At 36.7% G+C, this 27,313-nt stretch overlaps 1 protein-coding gene across 4 annotated transcripts in view; it reads left to right on the top strand.

Annotated features, from left to right (window-relative positions):
• The window catches only part of Ask1 (apoptotic signal-regulating kinase 1), a 606,402-nt gene that overhangs the window by 463,284 nt on the left and 115,805 nt on the right, over positions 1–27,313 (top strand). For all 4 annotated transcript variants that reach the window (XM_089239611.1, XM_089239614.1, XM_089239612.1 and 1 more), the window contains 2 exons: positions 1,357–1,428; positions 24,522–24,681. In XM_089239611.1, coding sequence (XP_089095737.1) covers positions 1,357–1,428; positions 24,522–24,681 — 232 coding nt within the window. The remainder of the gene's footprint in view (positions 1–1,356; positions 1,429–24,521; positions 24,682–27,313) is intronic.

Below are 27,313 nucleotides of genomic sequence, written 5' to 3' on the forward strand. Positions count from 1 at the left end.
AAGTATGTAGAAATGCATTCAAAACAATCCAGCTTTCCCAGTGATTTTACAAAAGATGAGTTAGTTATATGCATGTTCTGCCTTTCCATGCTGTAGCACCTCTTGAGATGTAGTATGCTGTAGCATCTTTGTCATGATAGTCTATCATAGCTGCCAACTTTTGAAAATGAAAATTCGGGAGATTTTCGCGTAAACCCGTATTTTATGCTAAAACCACTCTCTAATAAATACAATAGGGATTTTTCCAAATAAAATAGGGATTTTCCAAACATAAAAGCTAAAGCGTAGGGAATAAAATCCCTACTCAAAAACTGAGGTCAAATTAAAATAGGGATTTTACACACATGGAAGTAAAACCCTTGGGAATGTGAAATTCCTATGCAAAAAACAAGTGAAATTGGAGGCCAAAACTTCAATGATGTAAAAATAAATATTGTGTTCAATTAGAAACGCTGTGAACAAACATTCTGCGCGAATGACCTCAAAATCATCGGAAGATGAAGGAAAAAAGCGTCAATTTTTGAAGAACACTGACTAAGACACTTGCTTGATTTTTTTTTTTTTTTTTCCATTTCACGAGTGATGATGGCAGTCTTTCCATGACCGATGCTTATGTCCGTAACACAACTTGTACAAAAAGGAAAAAGTCGGCCCTCTTCTGGAACGTTTCATCGGAATAAGTATCTTTAAAATTGATGAAATATGTTTTTTTTCATCAGTATTCATGTTTTGTTATATCGCTCGTACGTAACTTCAACAAAAGAAATTTTGACCATATACGCGTCACTATAATCTTCAATTATTATCTCCAGGACTATTGGCTGCTAAGCCATTTCCCTGCACGATGAGACAAACAACTTTCTTGTTACTATCAGAGGGTTTGTAAAACTTCCTTAAAAAGGGAATTTCCCCATTTACGATGTGTGACGTCATTTCGAAAGGGGGGAAAAAAATTCATGCCCCACAAGAAATTCCTTAGGGATTGTTTTCATGAACGGGGATTTTTTTTAACGAAGTAGGGAATTTTTAGGGACAATTAGGGATTTTTGTGAATTTCGTAAAAATTCGGGAGATTTAAGAACTTTTTGGGAGGTCGAGCGATGAAGCTAAAATTCGGGAGATTCCCGAAAAATTCGGGAGACTTGTCAGCTATGGTCTATGCAATTTTTTACAATATACAGGTTTTCTAAGCGCAGTATCAGAATTAGTAATCATTCTAGTCATGATAAAATAATAAATAAGCCTAAAAAAATATGGTGAGCATAAGTTATTTTTCAATTTTTTTATAATTACCTTGTTTTTTATATTTTTTTATATCCCTTATAGCAGTTTCTCTTTGTGTATATATAAATCTAGGTCATCCTTGTTCATGTGTAAAACCAGTCCTTCCAATACCAATCTACATTCACCTAATCCTTTCACATTTAGGTGAGTTTTGTTTATTTTAATAAAAGATTCATTTCTAAATACCTTAATGACTTTGAATTAAAGTTTTCTGAATAAAGTTTTTTTTTCTTAATTAATATATCTATGCATGTTCTCAATAGGGTTTTCAGGATTTTCTCAGAGTTGGCTATAAGTGCTCTTCAACTTTTCTTTAACCTGCACAGACCTGTTATTATTCTGTGTGAGCTGACAATATGCAAATACAAAGGCCAGAACAGACAAAATGTCCAACAAGGTGGCTGGAAATAAGATGCCTATTAAAAATATAGATGTCAAATATATATCTAAACTTTATCAAAAATACAGCAACCCAATAAGAGCAATAAAAAAACCAATAATTATGATAAAATATAAATATACTGCCCATAAAAAATTATGATTGTCTCATCTAAGTATGGATAGCTTCTCGATTTATACCAATATGTTTATCGTATTTCTTTTCAAACATGTAAATTGCGTTAGAATTCACGACCCCTGGAGGTAAGCTATTCCATTTATTCACAACCCTAATAGAGAAAACTCCCTGTGATACCACAACCTAGAGAGAATTGCCCCTTACATATCGATACTAATGGCCCCTTGTCGAAACAGTTTATTGATGATGTTTTAACAAATCATGGTCTATTTTATCCATCTCGTTGAAATTTTAAACATTTCAATCATATCCCACCTACAGCTGCGCTCTTCCAATGTAAACATTTTCAAAGAATCAAGTCTCCCTTCAGAGCTGAAGCCCTGTGTGCCATCGCCATTAAGAGCATGTGTGGCTCTTCTCTGCACCCCTTCAATTAAGTCAATGTCCCTCTGTCTTCAAAACCTAACAGCATACTCCAATCCAGGGCAAACTAAGTCCCAGGAAAGTGGAAGGATCACTTTAGGAGAATGCGAAGAGACCTTTTTGAGAATGAAACAAAACATTCTGTATGCTTTTTTTTGAGAATGAAACAAAACATTCTGTATGCTTTTTTTTGAGAATGAAACAAAACATTCTGTATGCTTTTTTAACAACTGCTGAACAATTTTCAGAAAATCTAAGCCGCTTGTAAATGAGAATTCCCAAATCAGTGATCCCATAAGCGAATATAGATGTCAAAGGCTTTGTGGGGGGGGGGGCAGGTTGATGATGATGTCAATTCATATTCATGATATGCATTGGATCAGTAGGCCCAGTCATTGATGCTGGCAGGGAAGAGGCAATACCCCCATGCCCCATCTATGCCCACCCATGGGTGATCCTAGTTGCATCTAGAATGACACCAACATTCAACTCGTTAGTGAATTGTGAGTTGTTCAAACCAAAATGAGCGACCATGCACTTTTCAATGCTAAAGGTCATGCTCCAATCGTTGGCCCATGCTGCAATCACATTCAAGTACTTCTGAAGCCTCTCCCTTTCACTTTGAGTCCTTATTACCCTCATAAGCTTCATGTCATCTGCGAATTTGCTTACATTACCATTGATAACCTGATCAAGCTTATCGATAAAAAGTGAAAAAAAAAAAATGAAACCAAGGACACTACCTTGAGGGACTCCATTTTTAACATCTGTCCAATCAGAAAATTCTCCATTTACCATAACCCACTGCGACCTATCTTTCAACCATGTATCTATGCAATTCCAAAAGTTGTCACTTATCCTAATTTGATGTACAGGGATGCCAGAAGTCAAAAGTGATTGGTGTTGCTCAAAGTCTGTGAGACATTTCTCTGTACGGGTCTTAACAATAACATATATTTCCCATTGACCATAGGTTCTTTTTTGAAGTTGAATGTCCCGAATCTGTATTCGATTTCAGCGATGACGAATAATTCAACCTACTTTCGTGAAAAATATTAGATTTCTGCCTCAGTAAAATATAGTAAACATATGGGTGTCTGCCCCAAGATGATTTTTTTGAATAAATTAAAATATAGACAGAAGTTGTATATACATTTTTTTCTATTTCGATTTATTTTAAATTCTTTCTGAGGGTTAGTGATTCAAAATTTATCTGGAAGAGGTATCCTTTGAACCTTCCACAAAGTTTGGTTCTATGCACTTCCCTGAGCCTGCATACAGTATATGTAGGCCAATTAATGTTATACATATGCTCAAATATATGAGTGTGGCTTGACAAATAAAAAAAAATTATGTGACAACAAAATATCATGGACACCAAGATTTTTTCCCCTCACAAAATCCGTCCAAAATGCGTATTCTTTGACTTATTCAGGACCCCTTCCATCATGGGGCCCCTACAAGGGCGGGCCTGACAGAGATGTAGGTCTGGGACAATTATCATAATTTTTTTCTTTTTCATGCTATAAATTAACTCTGTGGTCAGATGCCAAAATGTCACAAGTCACTTCCCAAAAAAATGAGTTGTTTGCATTCTGGAGTCTCGTTCGTCGAAATTTTGGAAGGTGACAAAATTTTCTCCATCTATTTCGGTTTATGAGGAACCAACGGAGGCAAATTGCAATGAGACAAAAAGTCACAATTTCACATTTTTATTAAATATTGTTTACAAATTTGACCTCATGAAATTTTGAAAAAGTGACTTATTAGATTTTTCCATCTGAGCACAGAACTTTAGAAGGGTCCGTGAACAGGGGTCGCAGAAGATCTCAGCCTGAGGGTCCTGCTCATGGCCCCCACATAGGGTGCTGACTGGGGCCCGGGAGTCAAGGGGACCCGTGGGATGACCTTTTTATTTTTTTTCCTTTTAGATATGTCCTATAGGTGAGGACAGTGTAACATCAGTCATATCAATTTGTATGTGTATCAGTGCATATCTTGAACTAAGTATTTCTATTCTTTTTACTGCAATTTTTTTTAACAATACACATGTATAAGTTTAAAAAAAAAAGTGAATGAAGAAAAGAACAATTTAGAAGGCACTGCTCTCTGAGTCCTTCTCCAAGGAAGGAAGAAAAGACATTGCAATTATCGTTCAAAGAAGGCTACACACACACACACACAAAACCGCAGTATTTTCCTACACCAGCAAGGACACCAGCATTGGGGGTGTGCAGCCTCAGGACTATAATGTGACCCCTGCTGTTTCAATACATAGAAGGCCATAATGTCTGAATGAAATGAAAATTTCCATGAACACAGATGTCCACAGTGAAATGACTGTTGGTGCCAATAAAGCACGACACCCCCCTCTATCCTGGAATAGGGGGCCCCTCTATAGTGAATCCATAGTGTATAAAAACAAAAAATGATGAGAATGGTCCAGGGTCTAGGGCTATAGCTCCGTTAACCCCACCCTCATAGGCGGACCATGATAAAGTGACAGCTTTGCTGCAAGTTGTTGTATAACAATACTCTCCCCCCCCCACAGTCAGAAAAAATCAAGGTGTTTCTTTTCCTTGCTTTTGAAAAAAGAGGCTACATTCCATATTGATCTTTTTTAAGGCCCTGTACTTTCTTGAGACAACAAATCCCCCCGCAAAACTTCTGCGTTGGACCGAAAAATATTTATCATTCACATTTGGCAAAATACAGTTATTGGATTGTTTGAAATATTTTAATAAGTTAGTTGTACGTGGTGTGCGCATATAAAGGATTAATGTTTTTCCCATGTAAATGAATTTTCAACATGGTTTCTTCTAAACCAAAGGAACTGTAAGCAACACTGAAAATAATATAAATTTTTGATAAATTTTATTTTGAGCATCTAGTTAATTGTAATAAATCTATGGCTGAAGAGTTGAATTGTGTTTCCAGGGCCACAACTGAGGGGGCTGGGATATGAGCAGTTGGGGTGTGGTTCCTCTGGTGGTGGACCAAATGAGGCGCAAATTTGACAGTTTAATCTCTTTTCCAACATTTTAAGGGAGCAGCAAAATGCATTCTTGTCCCCGCTGACCAAGCATCTAGTTGCGGCCCTGTGTTTTTCATAAAGTGTAAAAAGTTTATTTTTAATAGGCCATATCTATAAATTAACAGAATTGTCAAGAAACTAGTGCTTAGTTGAATAGGTAGAGTGAACATAAATATTTAAATTGTTTCAGTTCCATTTTGTAGGCCGATGCTTTGGCCAAGGCCAGTGAAAATAGTTATTCAGTATTATTATTTCCATTTACCAGGGCCTTAGTGTGCTTTCATGGAGCCCAGGGGCAGACTTTTTTCTGGGGGTCCCTCTATTATTATGTTAAACAGAAGTAAACATTTGTGGGGTCCCCATTTGGGTCTGGGTCCAGGAGCAGTGCCCCGGTTACACCAGGCTATTTATTGCCCTGCTGCAATGTCCCTTATGGGGGTTGCTTGCCCGGTTCAAAATATCCAGTGATTGTAGTAGTAAATGACAAGTGGAAAATTATCACAACTAAACTTTTGCATGAAAATATTTATTAAGTTTGGGCGTTAGTTACACAATTTTAACACAAGATTATTCTACATAAAACCCTCTATTCGATATTGAGAAAGGAACCCTCTCACCAGTTTATGGTCAGTCAATAATCAGTCTCTTATTTGCCGGTCGGGAAGCTGTGGTTGACAGTCACTTCGGTGCAGTGTAGTTAGCCTGGTCTGTACCAGTGGAGATCTCTCGGTTGGAGACCGGATCACGTCAATCAGTTCCAGGATGCCCTTCGGTTGAGGGCCAGATCAGCTCCAGGGGGGCCTCTCGGTTGAGGGCCGGATAAGCTCGATGTTACGTTACTGCATGTACCTTTAGATGAGGCCAGCTGCTATGTTATTTTCCGTCCAACTCCAGCAATGAAGTTTTTTTCAACTATGAAGGTAAAATAATTTTTCTGTTCCGGACCTGCTGGAAAACAAATTCAGACACTTTAAACTATTTCATTTTGAATAACTATTGGATCATTTTTCCAGCCTAAAGCCAAATGATGTGGTAGCAAGATGGAGAACCATCCACCTAGAGGGTTTTGGTTTGAATGAACAAAACAAAGGTAGAGAAGAGTTAGCCAAAGAGGGAGGAATTTATACACCCATTTCATAAAATTTTAGGACCACACGTCCTTGCAAGGCCTTTTCGCCTCAACAAAAATATCTCATTTTCATACTCATGCGTTAATAAATAATAAACATCACAAAGAAAATATCACATCGGAAATCTGGCAACATGACACAATCCGAAGAGCTGATCAGACTCTCCCGACTATGTAAACATTAACCAAATAACACAAAAAGAAATTAAATATTCCGACAGAGGTCTGCAGCCCCCAAACGAAAACAAATGAGTACAACTCTTATGTTTTCCACATAACGAGACTTGCAATAACTCCCCCGGGAGGTCCTTTAACGGAAATAAAAATATTTTTCAGGACGAACCCTTAAGCCTCGCCCAACCCACACAGAATTTGAACCAGACTCCTCCACGAAAATAGCGACATCGTCGTCATGAGGGAAATTAATTTATGTGGGACATCAGTAGCCCGACCTCTGGCCCGTTCTCGTTCGACAGCCGAAAGACCCCACCCGCCGACTGCCAAACTAAGCGAACATTCTGGCCCTTACCGGTTTGCCAGCGGGTCCTCGGGTGGTTTCCGGTAACTGAGAGGTCCCTGGGGTCTAAAATAAGAAGGAATTTCCCACATAACGACAAGATCACCATTAACATAGAGGGATCGGATCCCGATACGTTACACTGTCATTTACTCTTTAATTCAATAGATTCATTTATTCTTTTTTTTTGGATGCTTATAGTGAATCGCCTGGCACGATAGAATCACTTTGGTTTATCCAAAAAAGCGTTGTATAGAAAACTCACGTAAGAGGAATGACCTTTGATTTTTTTCTAAATTAAAGGCAATTGAAAGTTTGGATAGATATTTTGTTTTGTGTCAAAGACGGTTCAAAGGGGTTTGTTATGTAGAGACTCTACAGTTTTATACATGTGTTAGAGAGTTTCCCGTTTTATTTCGCAAATAAAATGCAACCGGGCAATTCCCGGGAATCTGAACTCATTTCTCGGATCCCTGAAAAAGAATACGGTTGAACTAGATTACATTTCTATACTGAAAACTAGACATACCTAAGTAATTTTTATCATCAGAAGCATGCATTTTAGAAGCCGCAATCATTAAATTTTGAATAAAATTGATCTTATTAGATAAATTATTAAATTGCACACAGTGTCAGGCAAACATTTTCTGGATATTATGATGAGATGAATTCGGAAAGAAAATTCATCTTGTCTCCACCAGGACGCAAACCCAGGCCCTCTTGCACTCCGGTAAAGTATGCTACCATCTACACCACTGAAAACACTCCCTGCCTTCCTTATTTCATGCACTGTGGTGTGAGGCGCTGAAGTAGAAGCATTAACTGCCTCTTTCAACTTCAGGAAATGCATCTCCTCCCTCAAGTGGGATGGTAGAAAGATATAGACAGCTTTTTGCAGCCCAAGGTATCAAGGAAACATATTTTCTAGATATTATGCTGAGGTGAACTCGAAAAAAAAAGCCATCTTGTCTCCACCGGGACTCAAAACCAGGCACTCTTACATACTGGTGCACAGTGTATTAAACCCTTTGTGTGGCATTGATGAGATGTCTAGTGAATCTCTCTCTTTCCCCTTATTTTAGCATTGACAAACTCAGACATTTTGAAATGTTGAAAAAATTTCCATTAATTTGACGGACAGTAAGAATCTGGAATAAATAAGTACAGGGACGCCGGAACACATCTGCTCGTGTTGCTAAAGCAATACCAATCATTTGAATGGTGTTGCTCAGCAATACCAATCATACCAATCACCATTTGAACATAGCTCAAATATTGCACTGAAAGCGCTTTTTTAATTAATTAAAATTTTTGAAGACGTATCTTTGGGACCCTTTCCGTGTAAGGAGTTGCATAGCTGTAGCTCTTTTTGTTTGCAAGTTATTTCAGGTCCAAGGGACTTTCCCATACACCTTGTATATTCATTAAGCATGAGAATAAAATGAACATCATAGAATTTCAATACCACAACGGTAGTCACAGCAATCGACTGGAGACGGTATATTTAATCGCTGATTTCAGACGGATCTCAATCCTTTGAGTGGCATTAATAAGATATCTCTCCTCCTTATTTTCTCATTGGTAAGCCCAAATATTTTGTGAAGTTAATCCCTCTCTCAGTGGAACACTTTTCCCTATACCAATGGTTCACAAACTTTTGTCAACCAAATCCCTTGCCTAATTCATGATTCGTCAGCGGCTCTTCAGGATAGATTAATAGCTATTTTCTCATATAAAAGAACTTCGAAGTATAAATAGGTGCACAAATCAATATCGCTAGCTCGCAGCGACACCCCACATAAAGGTTGGCGATGCTTCTAGAAACAGAGACGCATACTTTGAAAAGGCTGCTCTATATCGATTGCTTTTTCATTACTTTATACTCATTTATTGCTGAAAATCATAAGGAAGCTTGTTGCTATTATGCTGTGTAAAAGGGTTAAAAAACATCAATGAATAGTCTCATTGATGTAGTTAAAAAATACAAAAAAAGTCGCTGAGAAAATAAAACTTGTGAAATATAATAAATAATAATAAATGCAATATATATAATGACAGCTTTGTTACCTGAAGTTTATACCGCAAAAAAAAAAAAATCTGATTACAGAGTCCTTTATTCTAGCGCTATTACCAAATTAAAATTCAAAGCTCAACATAAATATAAATAAACCAAACACAAAAACATGTATTAAAAAAAAAACATCCTAGTAAAATAAGATGCTGTATATTGAGATTCAAAGAGGAAGGAAAAATGGTTCTACGTTTGTTTTTCAATTTTTCACGACTTCTGGCAGTGTGAGGGAGAATTTGTGAAAAAAAAATTTCATAAATGACTTCAAATAAAAAGAAAAGATACACAACGTTTTAATAATCACCAGGAAGTTATTGTCAAAAACACCAGGAAACCTCTTCTCTACTTCTTAAAGAGAATGCATGTGAATAATCATTTCAGCATTCTATATTTACAGAAGACAAATCTCAATGATGATTCTTGTGCATGAAAGAAAAGATAATTCGATAAATGAGATGAAACACTGATTGCATGCACCATGAAAATTGAAACAAAAATGTCTCGTGAATCTCTTTTCTGCACATACACAAATTATACATCATGTTGTACAATGGAAAAGTGAAGAAAATTTTTTTAAGTAATTAAAAAAAAGTATTTTAAAGCACTATATTTATTTTAATTTGCGGGGTTTTTTTTAATTACTTTTCCGCACTGCCAACGGTAAAAGCCACCATCCACCCCCCCCCATATGTGTAAACTTGTATCCGGCCCACGTGCCCAAGCCCCTCCAATAATTTTGAACAACCGGCTCAGCCGCCCCCCCCCCCCCCAAAAAAAGAACAAAAAAAATCGTGTGGATACGTTTCCCATATTCAGCTCGGAAAAACAATTTTTATGATTAAAAAAACTGTCCCAAAAAAAGTTTAGTAAAAAAATCTGCTCAAATTTGTTGAGGGCAGAGCGTGTCGACTGAGCTGAAGAAAGAAAAACAACGATCGGAAGTTCATTTTGAACTCTAACTTTTATTCTATAAAAGTTGCAAAAAAAAAGATCATTTACGTTCATCAGAAAATACGGCCGGCAATCAAAAGGGAGAGACAAATCGAATCCCGAGATACATACATGCGAAAAAAAAACAGACATCTCACATATAGAGAAAAAACCAGTCTATATATACGTGCTCCCAAGGGTGAGAACACGCCGCTGCCGAATTGCATATAGCGTCGGAACAACTGGTTCCCGCACGTGCATGGAGGGGAAAAAAAAGGAAAACAATCCAACAAAATTTTATTTAATACTTTTTTTAAATCGCAATCGGCTTGTCCTTGGCTTTATTTTTTTGTAACGGTTTGTAGTTTTTTTTCTCGCGGTCAACGACGACACTCGACCTCCAATTATCATTTTGCCTCATTGCCAATTGTAGCTGCCCGAAGGCATGCATCTCTCCGAAGGCATGGATGGCATCTGGAGACGATAATATGAGGAGGTGGAGGTGCTTTGGTCCTTTCTTGTTCCCGCTGTCGGAAAACTCAGAAGCATTGGTGTTAAGGATACAGCCTTGGTTGGGATTCAGAGGCTGCTAATTTGCATCAATTCACTATAGACGGACCACGAACACCAGACATGACCCCCGCTCTATCACTATAGTAAAAAGTCTAGCCTGCGGCCAGTCTAAGATCCCAGCCTAGGGGGCCTTGCTTTAGGGTGGGGGTTCCATGAATAAATCATTCAGATGGAGAACTTTAATTATCTTTGGAACCACAAAGATATATGAACGAAAAATGGCAAAAAATATGTGGAATTTGAATTTGACGAAAAAGGCCAGAAACGGGACATTTTTGTTGAAAGCAGGATGCATGGTCACACCATATATCAAAACCGAAAGTTGGGTGGACGCAGCGAACAATACCAATCATTTTTGACTTCCGGCGTCCCCGAATAAGTAACTTGAATTAGGTTTTATTTTTCATTCATTTGAATTCATTCATTAACTAGTGGGCCACTGTATGTTCAGGACGTGAAACCTCTTTTTTTTTTTGGCAGATCTCGGTTTCAAAACTAAGTCAGTAAAATTTTTCTTTTTTTTAAATTTTGAAACATAAAATGAGCAGTGATCTCTCACTTAAGCGTTGGCACAAGGAAACAAGAAAAAAAGCGTAATAAGTGAGAGAAGCGTATAACAGAATAGCATATTTTTGACTGGGAGTGCAGAAAATCCTCTTAAAACCATATAAGTGAGAGAAACATATAAGTGAGAGGGTGTATAGGTGAGAGATCACTGTACCTAAGCTCAAATTGTTTGAAGGATTGTTCTATAAATATTGAAATTACTCCGAATGAAAACAAATAGATTTTTCTGTAGTTAAGTAAATTTTTTTTTATAAAATTACATTATTTCCAACAATATTGCAGAATAGTATGAGTATACTTACTTGACGAGCAAAGAAACTGATGAAAGGTGGTGGATATCTTATCTTAGAGAAACTAAGGATAAATTTAACACAGTGTATATATATTCACAGGGGCGTCGGAAGTATTTTCAACCAGTGGGTGCTCACACAGGCGTTTGCTGGGGGGGGGGGGGGGGGCACACACCCCCCTCTTGAAGGATATAAAAAATTTAAAACGTATTTGTAAAAATAAATTTAAAAAAAAAACACACATATTTTTGTATAAATTCTGTATACCATGGATGGCTTGAGCCTCTGGGCAAAAGTCTCACCATGCGAGACGACATTGGTTACGCGTCACTTTGACATATAAGCCCCATCAGTGAAGCAATTCCGAAAATTTGCAACTGTGTTCCTAGCTAGATAAAATGCATGAAAAATTAGTTTTCTCCGAGAGATTAATGCACTATAGTTTGAGTGTTTTTGCAGATACGAAACACATTCTTTCTTTCTCTAAACTTTTCTGCAATTATATTTTTCTTTACTCCTGATTTAATACTTTTCTTTTTAGCAGTGCCCTGTGCTGGTGGCACAGCCCAGGAGACATCCCTGTTTATATGCTGCTACAATATATATCTCATATATTTACTCTTTGGCTCCAGTACTTAATAAATAAATTTTTTATTTCCCGTGATAAGATACTTTAGTAATAATTTCTAATAATTCATTATTTGAACAAGACACATGGTTTTTTGTTTATAATTATTTTTGCTACGAGCCTGATCTATGAAAATATTTCATTATGCAAATCTTTGAATTTATACAAAATGCTTTCAATGGTTACTTGCATGTAATTATGATAGGGTAAGGTAATTAAGCAGTCAGGTGACCAATTAATTTCTCCTTTTTAAAAGTTTAAAGCTAATAAAATGAATTTTCCTGATTAAAATTTTTTATAAATACATTTAAACTGACTTCCTGATTTTTTTACAACACAAACCAAAAAATTATGAGAATTTAAATAATTACTAATTAATTTTCAAAAATTGAAATAATTATATTAAAAATTGGCACGATGGCATATGCTGTCATAACCACCTGGCTGGTTAAGGTAGATGGATACTTTCGAAAAATAACATACAATAATTAAAACCTGGAAGTGTTGACTGTGAAGAGGTCAACTAAAAATAGGGTCTTTAAGCAGAGTGTCGAGCCATCGAGAGTAAATTAAATTTCAAATAATTTGGCAAGTACCAACCAAATTTATTGTGGCGCTAATCATAACCAATTGAATTAGTATTTAGTCATGTCAGAGCACTGGTTATAAATTTTTCCTACAATCCTATGAGGGAGGGGGAACAACAATTAAAATGAAATTTTTTTTCAGTATGCGATAGGCAATGGCGGCTCAAATGAAGTGTGACTGGTGCAGACCCATGGAGCCACAGAAGAGGCACTACATCAGGGTTAAGAAAAAAAATAATTAGAGAAAAGTTTTAAAAATCTTCCTAAGGGTGCAACGAAAAAGAGGTTTTTCTCGGTCAGATGCATCAACTTCAGGACCGTAACTAGATCTTGAGCACCGAATACATCATTAATTTATCATCATGAAAATTTATACCACAGTAAAATATTTCATTTCGTACTTTGAACAGGGCAGTAACGGGGGGGGGGGGGCAACTGCTCCGGGCTGCAGTTTTAGGTGGGAACAAAGAACACCATTATAAAATTATTGAATTTTTAAGTTGTGGGGGCAGCAAAATAGTGTTTGCCCTGGGCAGCAAATATCCTAGTTACGACCCTGCTTTGAATAGTGATAAAAAAAATTTAAAAAATTGGAATACATATAAGGAAATCGTAGGGAAAAATTAATTTCACATGCAATATAGAATTCTTTGCATTTTACATAACCTTTTCTCGTCAATCTTCATTGCAGTCAGCTTACGCACCGCTCATTTTACAAATAATAGGATTAATAATGAAAATTGGAATACACAAACTCACCCTGATGTATTTTCATCGAAGAAAAACTCTTCTTATACACTCGAGCACAACAGTTTCAATAGTAAATCTATCAATTCAAGTCTGGTAATTAAGAGAAATAACATGCTGCTGTTAAGTTTCGAAACAAGATCCTATGAGAAACAGTTTCTGTACGAAAAATCTACAAAGAGATATCGCTGATAAGTTTCGTTTAACAACGAATTATATATATGAATCTTACCACTATCTAGTGAATTCGCCTGTTGGAAAATCCAAATATGAAATGCCTAGATCTTCGATAGAGTAATTATGTTTGTACTTCATCTTCACTGTTTACACCTTTGGTTCTCAAAGTGTGCATCACGGCTACTAGGGGCACCGCACTGAGCCGTTGATATTGATGTGTGGCAATCATTCTGGCCAGCAGTAAACATAGGTAGTACTGTACTTTTACTCCCTATCTAACATGCAAAAAAAAAAATAGATGACGATGACTAAGGCAATTAGTGCAATGCCATTGCTGTAGGCACAACCATGCTAATAACATCCAATCACAATAAAGAATTGGCCATTGGCGAAATCAGACAACCAAAAAAAATCTTCTTACAAGCTTCTACAGCTGGTTGTCGGCAAACTCCACTGATCGTTTAATAGCATTTTTAGAGTTGGGGAAAATAAAAGAACTTCGGAAAAAAAAGAAAGAGGAATATACATATATTTTATATATCAATGGTTTCAAAATCTTCTTTCCTTCCTTGGAGTTACTTCCACCTCAATATATCCGCTGCTACTTCCGCTTTCTGGCACCCAAGGGGATGTCGGTCAAACTGAAAAACCCTTCTTTGCATATGCTCTTCGGAGAATTCCTTCACTAATTGTAATAGCCACGAGCACTTTTTGATGTTATCAGGGTTTGAAACTGGAAGCTGTTTCTTCTCCCACGTCATACTCCCAACTGATGGGGGGCTAACAGGTGTCCTACCAAGAATGAAAATTTGTTTTGGCACTTCCCCCAAATTTCCCACCACGAGCTGCCAATTCTACCTTGGAAATACTGCATACAGCGGCACCCTGTCTTGGCCGATCTCGTGGCACACCCCTTTCAAGCAGGAACCGTGTCTGTACTCGGCACTATTTGATTTCCAAACAAAAATATTGCTCCAAATGGAACCATGGCTCCAGAAGCTTGCGCAGGAAGGAACAAAGACTGGGCCTGTATCTGATTCAGAAATAGAAACTGAAAAAATTGAAAATATTTAAGAAAATTTAATTAAAATATCATATTGGTATATAGAGAAAATACCCATATATGATATTTTAATTAAATTCTTTCATTTTAAAATACTAATTTTTAAGGTTAGTACCGCAAGATTTTTTCGGAAGATATTCCCTGTATCCTTCCCCTCTATGGCCTCCCGCAGCAGAGCCTCAGACTAAACTTTTCATGTGCCCTTCTATAGTTAATTTGCAATGTGCAAAACAAAAAAATGATAAGAGAATTGTCTTTGGCCTCCCGGACTGAAACCCTGTTGGCGAGCTGCTCCTGCCCAATACAGTCTTTTGTTATACATTAATGTAACGAATTTTTTTTTACATAAACAAATTTAGATATCAGTGGTTATAAAAAGTGCACGTTGCGGTTCCTAGTGGGTTCACTGTGACTTTGCAACATTGATGCGTGCCTGTTCCGTGCTCTAAATTGATTTCTTTCAGCACTTGTAAAAGGTGGAGGAGAAACGATGGCTAGGACCAGGGTCCCCACAAGGGTGAGGCTGACAGGGCTCCAGCCCCGGGCCCGAAACGATTCTCGTCATTTTTTGTTTTTCACGCTATAAATTCATTATAAAGGGGCACATGAATGCCATGTTGCGGCCCCCCACAAAAGGTACCATTGGCCTGGCATCTTTTGCGCCCTCACAAACTCATGGCCTCCACATCCTGGGGGAGCCATGCATGAGGGAGCCGTGGTTGGCAAACACTCGAGAACCACTTGATATTGTATAAGTGGAACTATTGCTGCTGCTAACCTGCTTCCTTGTAGTTGCGCCCCTGCCTGCGTGGACAGAATCGTAAAAAAAGTGGATGTGGGCTCCAAAAACACCCATCGTAGGTGCCTGAAGCTGTAGAAATAACCACTGGATAAGTAGAGCAACACGACAGAACAAGATGTATAGGATGAAGAAAAATAGATTTTTTTTTCATGTTTTGTTAGGTTTTTGTTTACTGCAAACCACTGTGGGTGCTCAAGCAGCAGCAGCAGAACCCCCCGGTTCTCACGCCACACCAAAACATATGCATCTGGATACCCTCCATCCCTTAGGAAAAAGGGACACACGCAGAAATGTAAGAGAGCGGGGGGGGAGGATTAACATTACAGTAGAATGTTTGTTTGCTGTATCGGCTCTGTTATGCCTAAAGGCTCTATCAATTGTGATGGCAACGGGGACTCCAGCAAGATTCAAGACTCATAGAGAGGAAACGGGCAGTTTTTCCTTTAATTTTTTTTTTCATGTTCGATATCTACGGAAAAAAAATCAGAAATCTATATATGAGGTTTTTATTCCTGAATCAATTCTTTGGGTGCTCTGCCCATTCTACAAGAGAGTGTGGGTGCTCGAGCACCCACAGCATCCCCGGCTCCAACGCCACTGTATATTCATAATAAAACTAAGTGAAATCTTGATATAACGATATTCTGTGGACGAAGAAAAATACCATAGTGGAGCTGTTATTGTTAAATTGAAAGATTGACATTGAATACCGATTACCAGGCATGGGTGGAGATGTGGGGGGCAGCGTCAAAGATGGAGTCGGCTGATCTAATGTATATATGAATTGACATCATCATCATCTTGCCCCCCCCAGCAATAATGACCGTACCCCCTCAGACTTCCAAGTCTATCTCCGCCTATGCCACCAGGGCCGTAACTAGATGCTTATCAGCTGAGGCAAGCACACATTTTATCACACCCTTTCAACAAGACGTTAAAAGATGAAATTTGCACCTCCTGCTGGTCCAGGGCAAGAGACCCACTCCCCCTACTTAACCACCGGAAACTTCCATACTATAAAATGATTTACTGCACAGCCCATTTGTGTACAGAGAAGTAGGCACCTTGTGTGCCTACTAGTATGTAGCTTCGCGGCAACTTAATAAACACTTTCGAAAGGTGATAGCGCAAAATACCAATGCTTGCCAAACACACTCGAAAAAACAAAAACTGTTGAAGAATTTAAAAATATATAGCAGGGGAATTTTGAGAGAATTCAAATTCTATAAAACAATATCGTTATAGAGGGGATTTATTGTAGTAAAGGATATCGCTGTATCGATAGTTGAACATTATACTAGGCAATTCCAAACAAGATTAAAAAAATATCATTGTAGTGGCATTTAATCACAGAGTGTCGTTGTAGCGAGGTTTTGCTGTATATACAAACTTCACAGCGTACGCAGGATTTTCTCATCGGGGGCGGGGGGAATCAACTCAGCATTTTTTTCCCTTCCCGAAAGATGTTTTTTTTTTTTACTGCAAAAATTAAACCATAATCTCAGCTCGAAGGGGGAAGGGTTGTGCAAAATTTTTCGAGGGAGGGGGTGAGGGGCGCCCATGAAAAATCCTGGCCTGGGGGCCCGGCACTAGCATGTGGGGGGGGGCGATGGTCCTGCTCCAGGATGTGGGAGCCATATCTTCCATCTTAGCAGACTAGACGACATAATTTCCTATAATTCTTTACTGTCCTCAGACTTCAATTTAGTCATCAGTTATCATACATAAAAAGATTAGGTGCCAAAACCAATTTCTTAGTTGCCATGGTGACCTAGTGTCTGGGATTTGTCAAGCCCTGTATATGAGTGATTTTTCTATCAGATTATTTTGAACACAAATTTTTCAACAGAAAGAAGGTTTGAATTTTTCAACCAAATCTTATAATTATACTATTATGCAAGAAGACACACTCTGCAATTAAAAAAAGTGGGTTTTTCTCTCAAAAAAGCTTAACTACGTCTTTTTCTTCACCTGGAAATAAAATTTAAGTTGACTGAATTCAGTACTGATAAAAAGACACAAAAATACATAATAATAAAATAATTAGAAATAATAAAAAAATAATAGATAATAAGAATAACTGAATTATAATAGCATTTGAGAAATAATGTGAGGGGTAACTGAATTACATGCGCCAAAGGATGTGGTGACCTACTAGCTTAGATCTGATACTATTATTTTTCAAAATTAAGTGTGTAAATATGGAAGGCTGTAAGCCGGGGGGGGGGGGGTTTCAACATACGGCCTGATTTTGGCCCTTGAAGCTTTTCGTTGTGGCCCACCGATGGTTTTCACAAAATGGTTGACATTGGAAAACGATTAATTCTAGAATTGATGAAAGATATAATTTTTTAATTGAGAAAAGAAACAATTTCGGAATTGAGAAAAGAAACAATTTCGGAATTGAGAAAAGAAACAATTTCGGAATTGAGAAAAGAAACAATTTCGGAATTGAGAAAAGAAACAATTTCGGAATTGAGAAAAGAAACAATTTCGGAATCGATGAAAGAAATAATCTTGGAATTGATGAAAGAAAGTGTTGGAACTGATGAAAGAAACAATTTTTAAATTGATGAAAGAAACAATTTTTAAATTGATGGAAGAAACAATTTTTAAATTGGTGAAAGAAACAATTTTTGCTGAAAGAAATAATTGTAAAATTTTTGAAACACATAATTTCAAAATTAATTTAAAAAATCAATATCACATTCAACACCTTAATAATTATTGAAAGAGAAATAATTTCAAGACACTTTGAAAATAAAAATAATTTTATAATTACCAAAATAAATAACTTAAGAATAACTTAGTGATTTCAAAGTAAAATTAATCTCATAATTAACTAATTTAATCAGCAATTAATCAAACTTTTTCAGAATTAGTGAAAAAATTATTTCAGAACTAATCAAAGTTCATAATTAATAAAAGAAATAATTTCAGAACAAATTAAAGTCTTCAATTACTTTTCTCTGGGTTTAACTCGGAGCCCTATTGGCCCCTTCTATTAAGATGTCACTAAATCACAAGATTTTGAGTCCCACAAGCTTCATGGGAAGTTTAAATTGACCCGCAGTGTCTGAAAAATTTTAGACCCCCTGCTATAATCTGTTAGTTCTAGCTAAGTACAGAACTCAAAGAACAGCACTCTGCCCAAGGGCCCATGTTTTGAGACAGCCTTTAATAGAACCAGGGCAATTGGAGAACAACAACAATAGTGTAGTGAAGCTCACTGAACTCGAGAACTCAGGGGCTCTCTGAGACCGAACTAATTTATTAAATTTTTGTTTTCTATAGATTTACTGAGTGAAATAAGTAATGAGTGTCTTGCCCCTCAATAAATGGAGAGGGTCTAACGATAAGACAAGGGAACATGACGAGAAAATATTGTCCGTGGAGGGGACATGGCCAAAAAAAGAAACACATTCCTACACATTGTGATTCGTAAATTTTTCAAGTTCATGATGTCATTTACTGGGGCAGCTCAAACCTACCTGCCACCCAGGTGCAAAGCCTTATGTGCTGCACCTAAAGATGACCTGGGGGGGGGGGGGCTCACAGGCCCTTGGCCCAGGTGACACTGGTATAAACTTGGCTTTTTTTTAGTCCACAGCTGCACACAATTTTAATCATGCAATATGTGTGTGACCATATGTCCTGCATTTTAATCCAGGATCATTATACTATTATTTTAACCTGCACCAGATCCACATCACAGTTCTTACTAATTAACCACCATTACTTATGAAGGGAAAGTATAACAAAATGAATTTTTTTAAGAGAAATTTATTTCAAATTCTTTTCTAGTGTTCTAGAGCCAGACAATTAAGAAGCCAAATTTTTCCTTTGACTATGATAACAGACCCTGGTATCATGGTCCCACATCATGTCTATTCAAGTTTTCTCAACAACTTCGTCGACAACATGCGGCTTAAAAGTGTGATGTCATTCAAGTTTTTGCCATTGGAAATGTTTTTTAAAATTTAGGTGTATAACTAAAGCCTATCCAAGTGACTACCCTTAACGACCTGCCACCCGGGTGCACCGCACCCCTTGCACCCTCGCTTAAGCTGCACCTTGTTGTTTGTGGATCAAAATTTTTACATAGGGTCCGAAAACTGATCTCTAGTGCAGGATGAACAAATATCCCAGACGCCAGGTCATCATGGTGACAAGAAAATCGGTATTGGTAAAAGATCACATCAGGCAAAATGCCAAATGAGGTGGCCGAGAAAAATTATGTATCACCACTAAGCTGAAGAGTGTATGACAATTTTTTTTCTTTTATAATAATGTATCTTCCAACACATTTTGATTTTTCTTTTTAATTTGTCTAGCCCTACTCTAGTTGAAATATCATTAAAAATATTCAACCATGATGAAGAAGTTTGAGATTCCGTTGATCGAATTTAAAATTTTAAAAGAAATTAGGTTTTTTTTATTATGAACAAGTACAGTATTTATGAATGGATCTCAAATCTTTTAAGAGCGGAACAGTTTCCTTCATTTTGAATCGATTTCTATTTAATTACATTGATATCACAGGACTATAGCTGTAGAAAAGCATATTTTCAGAAGCTGATTCTGCTTATATAGGACCTGTGACTAGGGCTGCAACTAGAGGGGGAGTAGGTGAGTCTGGTGCCCCGAGTGCTGGACCAGAAAGGGTGCCAAATTCACTCTTTAATTGTTTCTTCTACATGCATGCAAGGGACACCAAAATTCCTGCTTGCCGTGGTTGACAAAGTGTCTAGTAGCAGCCCTGCATGCGACTCCGGATTGTGGTTTCAATACACATATTATATGAAGCATCACCACGCTTTTGAGGCTGTGAACGATTACTGCTCTGAAAGACATCTGGGCCAAAACGGTTTTCGGGAGCAATAAGAAAATCCCTAGAAACGTGCAAAACTCTTGCTGACAATCTTTCTGTGGCTTCTGTTTGTTAAATCTTGAAGGTATTTCCCCGAGGATGCTGCCCAAGAAATTGGTTTGCACTGAGGTCTTTTTTGTCAACTTCTGGCAGAGTAACTGGAATAGAAACAAAACTTGTTGGTAAATGGCTGATGTAATAATGCTTGTCTATTCCACCGCTTTAGTCCCCCTCTGCAGTAAATTTCTTTCTACGGTCATGACTACAATAATATAATACCTTCTTATAATTACCAAATTTTATTTTTCTCGGTCTTGTTAACGTTACCCTATACCTTACATTATTCTGAGAGATAATTTTTTTTTCTTGCCACTCTTTTACCTCCCGTGAAGTTTTGAAATTTTTTTATCCCGGTAAATCCATCTCCCAGATAATCTGTCCCGGATAATGGAGGTTCTATTGTACTTTGATTCAATTTTATCACAAACAATATATGTACAGTGCAACGTAAGAACTGTTTCAATAAAAAAAGATTGTGTTAGCTATTACTATTACAGTACTATTGTGATAGTGAATCAACTTAAATGGAGAGATATCATCGCTCCAGTATGTCATGGTTCCTCAAGGCAAGGGCGTACGCAGGACCGACTTTTAAAAGAGGCATAAAGAGTAGTTTGAGAGAAATTTTGAGTTACCAACTCTCAGAAAACATTTAAATTAGCTAAAATAGCATATAAGAAGTATTTTCTTTCAGTAGTTTAATTTTTTGACAATAATATTTTCAATTTTTCCTAATTTTTTATTTTTATCGGCTTAGGGAGAAGCCCCCCCCCCCTTTGCCAACCCCAATTCCTGCATTTGCTTCTGCCCTAGGGCAATATAATGTACAATCTGGGTACCACTGGTATTGCACATTCCGCCAATTTGATTATACGTAGTTAAACAGAAACTATTGTGAGCCTGCAGACAATCGCTAATACAAAGTTAATTGTAAAAAAAAATTCTAATAACTTGTTTATATAAAAGTGAACTTACATGAGGTGCAACTCACTTCTTGATCAATGACGATATGAAATTTATTTGAGAATAAAATTTGTAATTTTTCCTTTCTGCTCTGTGCGAGAATGTTCATGTTACAAATAATGCACACTACTGATGAATAAAGCCATAGAAAAGTCCAAAAAAAATAAAGCAGCATGTTTTCAACAACAGCAGCAATTACAGTAATGTAGGGGTTTTTTTTTTGCCACACAGTCACCAAATATTTTCAAGAAAATAGGCAGGATATATGAACAACAGTCCCCAATTCCATACTGATCAGTGGCACTCTTTTTACTTTGTTACTTTTTACTCTCAAGACATTGCAATAAAAGTTACTGAGTTCAGGTATTCCCATGACGACGACTTAAAGTTGGGTGTGTCACCAGTTGTGCATGAAAGATACTTGTGACGGATTGGGGTTTGGGTGCATGCTTTTGTGTGCATGGATAGCCATCGGCAAAAAATAATCACGCACAGAAACTGCAAGGCTGTGGCGAGAGGGGGGGGGGGACTAGAAGGTCCGGTCTCATCCCCAACATATTAGAAAAAGGATGATTTTTATAGAATACCATTGTTAAATCTATTGTTCTGTTACTTCAAAAGAAAGAATTTCCGAATCTCCTCCAAAAGAATTTCTGGTTATGGCTCTGATAAGCTCCTTCAAATTGAATGCATTTGTACAGAAAATTTGTTCACTTGTTTAAGAATTAAAATTTAAGGCTTCAGGACAGAACCTGTAAAAATTTTATTAGGCACTAAAAGAAAAAAATCATTTATAAATAAAGGAAAAAATTTAAATAACCTAAAATTAAGGATTTAAAAACTGACAAGAAAAATAAAAAATTCCCATTCCTATGCCATGTACTATCAGGGTCATAGCTAGAAATTCCTTTTGGGAGGGGACGATGAAAGTGACAGCACAATAGAATTAACTGTCATCTCTTAGATGTTGGTCATTTTCTCATATTGCGGGAAAAAGTGGATCCCAAGTCCCCACTAGGTTTTCTCTCCCGAGATCCCAAACCTTATTTGTTAGGTTCATCTAATTTTTTTTAAATTCCCAAAAGTGTTTTTTTTTACTGCAAAAAATAATCTATTAATGTCTGCTCAAGAGTGGGGGATTAAACATCCCCCCTACTCGATTTGAGATTTGGAGGGGGCAGAAAAGGAGCGTAAGGAATTTCTTTCAGAAAAATTCTGAGTTACTAACTTTCAAAAAGCATTTAAATTGAACAAAAAAATAATTAAGAATTGAAAAACAATTCTTTATTATTTACAACAAAGAATTGCCTTAAGTTTCCAGGCTGGAGCCTCTCAACCCAACCCTCGTGGAGGCCATGGTTTCGTTATTCCAATAGTGCAAATTTGTGATTACTTCATAATTCATTATAACAACCCTTAAGTGGGGGTAAGTTTAAAAAAAACAACCAGGGGCCTTTGACAACAGGCAGTCACTCATTGTATGCTTATCAGCAGCTCTCTTTTCACTGAGTAAAAAAGACCCACAGATTTAATTATTGTTAATTGCATGTGTTCAGGAGAAACAGCCTACAAAACCATCTCGAGTGCCATGGTGATCACGGACATTGCATTGGACACCACTTTTTTTCTTTTCCTACAGTTTCAACAACAAGACACAAATCACAGGGAGGAGGGATGATAACAATGGCATTCGGTTAGGGATGTCTTTTCAGCCAAATCCTGTTTTGTCATCCTCAGGGCTAATGAGCTAGTGCCAGACGTTTTTTCGATGTGCAAGCTTTTCATCAATCGATAGGTTCCTTGGGGAGGAGGGGGAGAACGGTAGCTTTTACCATTGGTAGTGCGTAAAAGAATTGAAAAAATCTTGCAATTTTTTTTTAAAATTGAGATTTAAAATTCCTTTTTTATTTTTCACACAAACTTAAAAAAGCACTCTCAGTGCAATATATGAGCTATTTTTAAATGGTGATTGTTGTTGCTCAGCAATACCGTGAAAATGATTGGTATTGCTTTCGCAATATGAGCAGATATGTTCCGCTAAAAAGTGAAAAAAGAATGAAACCAAGGACACTACCTTGAGGGACTCCATTCGTAACACCTGTCCAATTAGAAAATTCCCCGTTCACCATAACCTACTGTAATCTATCTCGCAACCATGCAATCTATGCAATTCAAAAAGTTGCCCCCAATTCCAATCTTATGTAAAAGCGTTGAGAGTTTACCATGTTGGGCCCGATCAAATGTCTTATGGAAATCAAGAAAAACAATGTCGACATTTTTACCTTTTCCCAAATCCATAGTCATGTGATTGTAGAGGCAAAGAAGGATGGTTTCACATGATTTCCCTTTCTGAACCCATGCTGGTTTTCTGACAATATGTTATTCTCATCTGTCCACTTCACTAATTGCCTTTTGATAATAATTTCCAAAATGTTTGAGAAGAAGTTCATCAAACTCACTGGAGGATAATTTGACATACTTTTTCTATTACCATTTTTAAATATTGCAGCAGCATTAGCATGCTTCTAATCTTCTGGGACGATATCCTCAGCGACACTACTGCTGTAAATCTGTGCAACTAATCCCAACAGTTCATTAGCACATTCCTTAAGGACCAGGGCTGTAACTGAGCTGTGACAACCATGGCCTTGAGCCGAATAGGTGCCCCATAGAAGTTTATACTTGTTTTGCATAATAGTAATAATAACCCTTTCAAGAGGGGCTTGAAGAAAAAGTCTGCCCTGGGGCCAAGAGAAGGCACACTACAGCCCTGTTAAGGACTCTAGAAAAATATAGTCTTGTCCTTGTACTTTCCTTGCACATACATTTTTTAGAAGTTTTAGGACTTCCACATCTTCCACTTGAATTTAGTTGAGGACTTTGTCACATGATGATGCACCGTTACTTTTGAATGTCTCCTTCACTATTAAAGACTGACATGAAAAAGTCATTGAAAGCACTAAACATGGCTACACTGTACACTCTATCCCTCCTATCAAGAGGCAGGGGGTAACTGTCCTCTAACATCAATTATTGACGTACATGAAAAATGATTTTGGGTCAGAGCCAAAGTAATCTGCCAACCTAGATTCAACTTATTCCTTTTACTATCCCTTATTGCTTTCTACAATGCCCTTCTTTTGTCAGTAAATGATTAAAGGTCACCTCTTCGACTTTTGTGAAATAGTGTGAATCTCAAAAAGTTGAATATGTCACCCAAAATATTTTTTATTTACTTGATATTGCATGAGTTGATGATGATATGAAGATTTCATAATTCTACCTATAGCACAGATTCTGCTGATATGAGACGTTCCAGCTCTGGAATTCTTAGCCCTCCATTAGATAGTCCTCAGACAGAAAATGAACTAGGCAACTTCTACGTGTTGAAAAAAGATTCACAGAGACGAGCAACAATTGTGAAAGTGCTCACAGAAGATGCAGACACGGTAATTGTTTACTGTTAAATAAATACAATTAAATGGACTTATTGTTAAATCACTTTTTATTTATTTATTTATATTAATTTTTCAACCCTATTGACTGCAAACCAGGATATGGAATCATCTTAAAAATGAATTCTAGGTTTTTACAGTATATTTTTAAATTCTTGATTGTTTAAAAAGAAACCCTTATGACCCCTTAATTTTTTAGCTGTTATCAAGAGCTTTTGTAGTCCCTTCCTTGTGATTAATTGGCATTTGTAAAGTAAATTTTTATAATATTGTGAATATGTAAGATGTAACATACAGGTCCAAAAGAGCAGAATATAATTTATTACACCAAAAGAGGGGGTACCATACAGGGTGTATAATGTTTCTTGACTGGTTTGAAGGGAATGTGCAGGGTTATAACTATAAGAGCAGAGGCCGATTTAACAGCAAGTGCACCAGGCCCCGAAAACCCAAACTTCACATTATTTTCTAATTTAAGGGCCCAATATTTTCTTTAGCACCTGGGAGCCTTGACCAACTTTAATCCACCACTGTAAAAGAGGGCAGGTTGTCTGATGCCCCAGGTGCTGAATCAGGGAGGAGAGGATGTTCTCAATTTCCTATTCTTTTGTTCAAAATCTCAGGTGGTGTCAAAATAGTGCTCTCTTCAGGTAACTGAGTAAATTTTAGTTTAAAGTCAGGACCATGGCCATGTGGGGAAATATAATGAATGAAATGATGAAGAAAATTGTTTTATTTTTTTTTCATATATGTATGTGTGCTCAAGATATCTTCTAACATGTGACTATGATATGTTGCAGTCACAGCCGTTGTTACAAAATTAGAATGGCAAGGTTAAAGTTTTATTTCAGAATTGGAACTGGTCCTATAATCAACCACAGCAAGTAATGGAACTCAAGCTCCATTATCCAAAAGTGTTTGCTCAATACTCTTTAAGAAATGAGGAATAAAGCATGTGGAAAACAAGAGGGTTTTAGCATTCATTGTTATTCACAACCACCACAAAGTTCTCATAAATTTCACATCAATCTCTCATTACAGTCTCTCTTGCATGGCCCTTCAAACTACTCAAGTAGTTTTTGTCTACCCATATTATAATAGAATATTGTTAGAAATACAAGCAATATAAAAGTTTGGCCAGTATATTCTGCATAGTAAAGTTTTTTCATAGCATATTGCAAGAGGACAATCACACTTTAAAGTTTTCTGTGAATTTTATCTTATTCTACAGAAAAAGTATCTTTTTTTTTTTAGAGTACAGTAAAACTCCATTTTAACAACAGTTCACAATCAGAGGGAAAATTTTTGTTATAATGAACTTCCTGTTATAAACAAATTCTGATTTTTTTTTGCACCGCAGAAACATATAAATAAGGGAAAAACTACAGTAGATTTCACTTATTACATTTTCCCGCTTAATACAACGTATTACTAATACACATAAAGATTTCCTGTTTCAAGTGTTTTGCCACTAACAATGACAGTTTTTTGAAAAATGTTACAAGCTGGATTGACTGTAGATAAATTTATCTTTTATTTTGAACTAATTTTACTGAAATATAGCGTATGTATATACAATGTTGATTGTATAACAAAATTTTGCACTTTGTGGAATGCCAAAGCTTCTGCAATTGAAGTATTTGTTTCACTATAAAAGTGTTCAATGACATTTTAGGCTGAGAAAATAATTAAGACCTGTTTGCCCAGTGTCCACTTTTGGAATATTTCAAGAATAAAGAAAGGGGGAGGATGTTTTAATGGAAATAAAAATTATGTTAAAACCAGAGGTCATGCCCCTCCTGGCCAACCAACACACCTACAGATAAAATGTGTTTTTCCACCACCTATATAAATAACAAGAAGATTAGATACATGTAGTCTTTTTATCTATGGGGAAGTACTGATATTCCCTGTTTCTAAACACCTATGAATAGGGTGAAGAGATTTAAAAAAAAAGCCACCCTTTTTCCAGTCCATTTTATATATAATTCCTGAAGAAAGGGAAAGGAAAGCGTGTTATTCAAGAATTTTCATTGTCATAATAGTGAATGTGTTATGATTTTCATTCAGAAATAACTTGCTATAAGCAAATAGTTTTGTATCTTTAACATTAGCTCTTTGACAATCACTTTCTAATTACTCATAATAACAAGATTGTTATTATAATTTACTCGTTATAATGGAGTTTTACTGTATCTTCAGCATTTCACAACAACAGCTTCAACTTCTGGTGAAGCAGTTGTACTTGCTTCAATCTGTTTAATAAAACCATAAACTATTGTAATAATTTACAAAACCATAATTTTTGTGACATTTTATTCTTTTTTAAAATGGTATAGTATGATAGAACTTATCAAAAAAAAATATTGTAAATTTTTATTTAGATACTATAAACTGGGGTGACTTGTGTACAGATTTTGGGCATTCTTTGTTATTTCCTTTGAATTAACATTTGTTACTAAAAGTAGCACCACTAGAAAAAATAAGTTTTTAGCAATTTGTTTATGCAAAGACTAGCTGTTACCAGTGGCTTCGCTTGTGTGGATTTGGTAATCTGAAAATTGCTTGGCGATGTTTCCTTCCAATAACATTTGAATCCCTGATGACCCCTTGGGTGTTGCATTTC

This window comes from Pholcus phalangioides, unplaced genomic scaffold, assembly GCF_987345545.1.
Source record: "Pholcus phalangioides strain wild (caught in Gottingen) unplaced genomic scaffold, Ppha-v1.0 ptg000011l_1, whole genome shotgun sequence".
NCBI lineage: Eukaryota > Metazoa > Arthropoda > Arachnida > Araneae > Pholcidae > Pholcus > Pholcus phalangioides.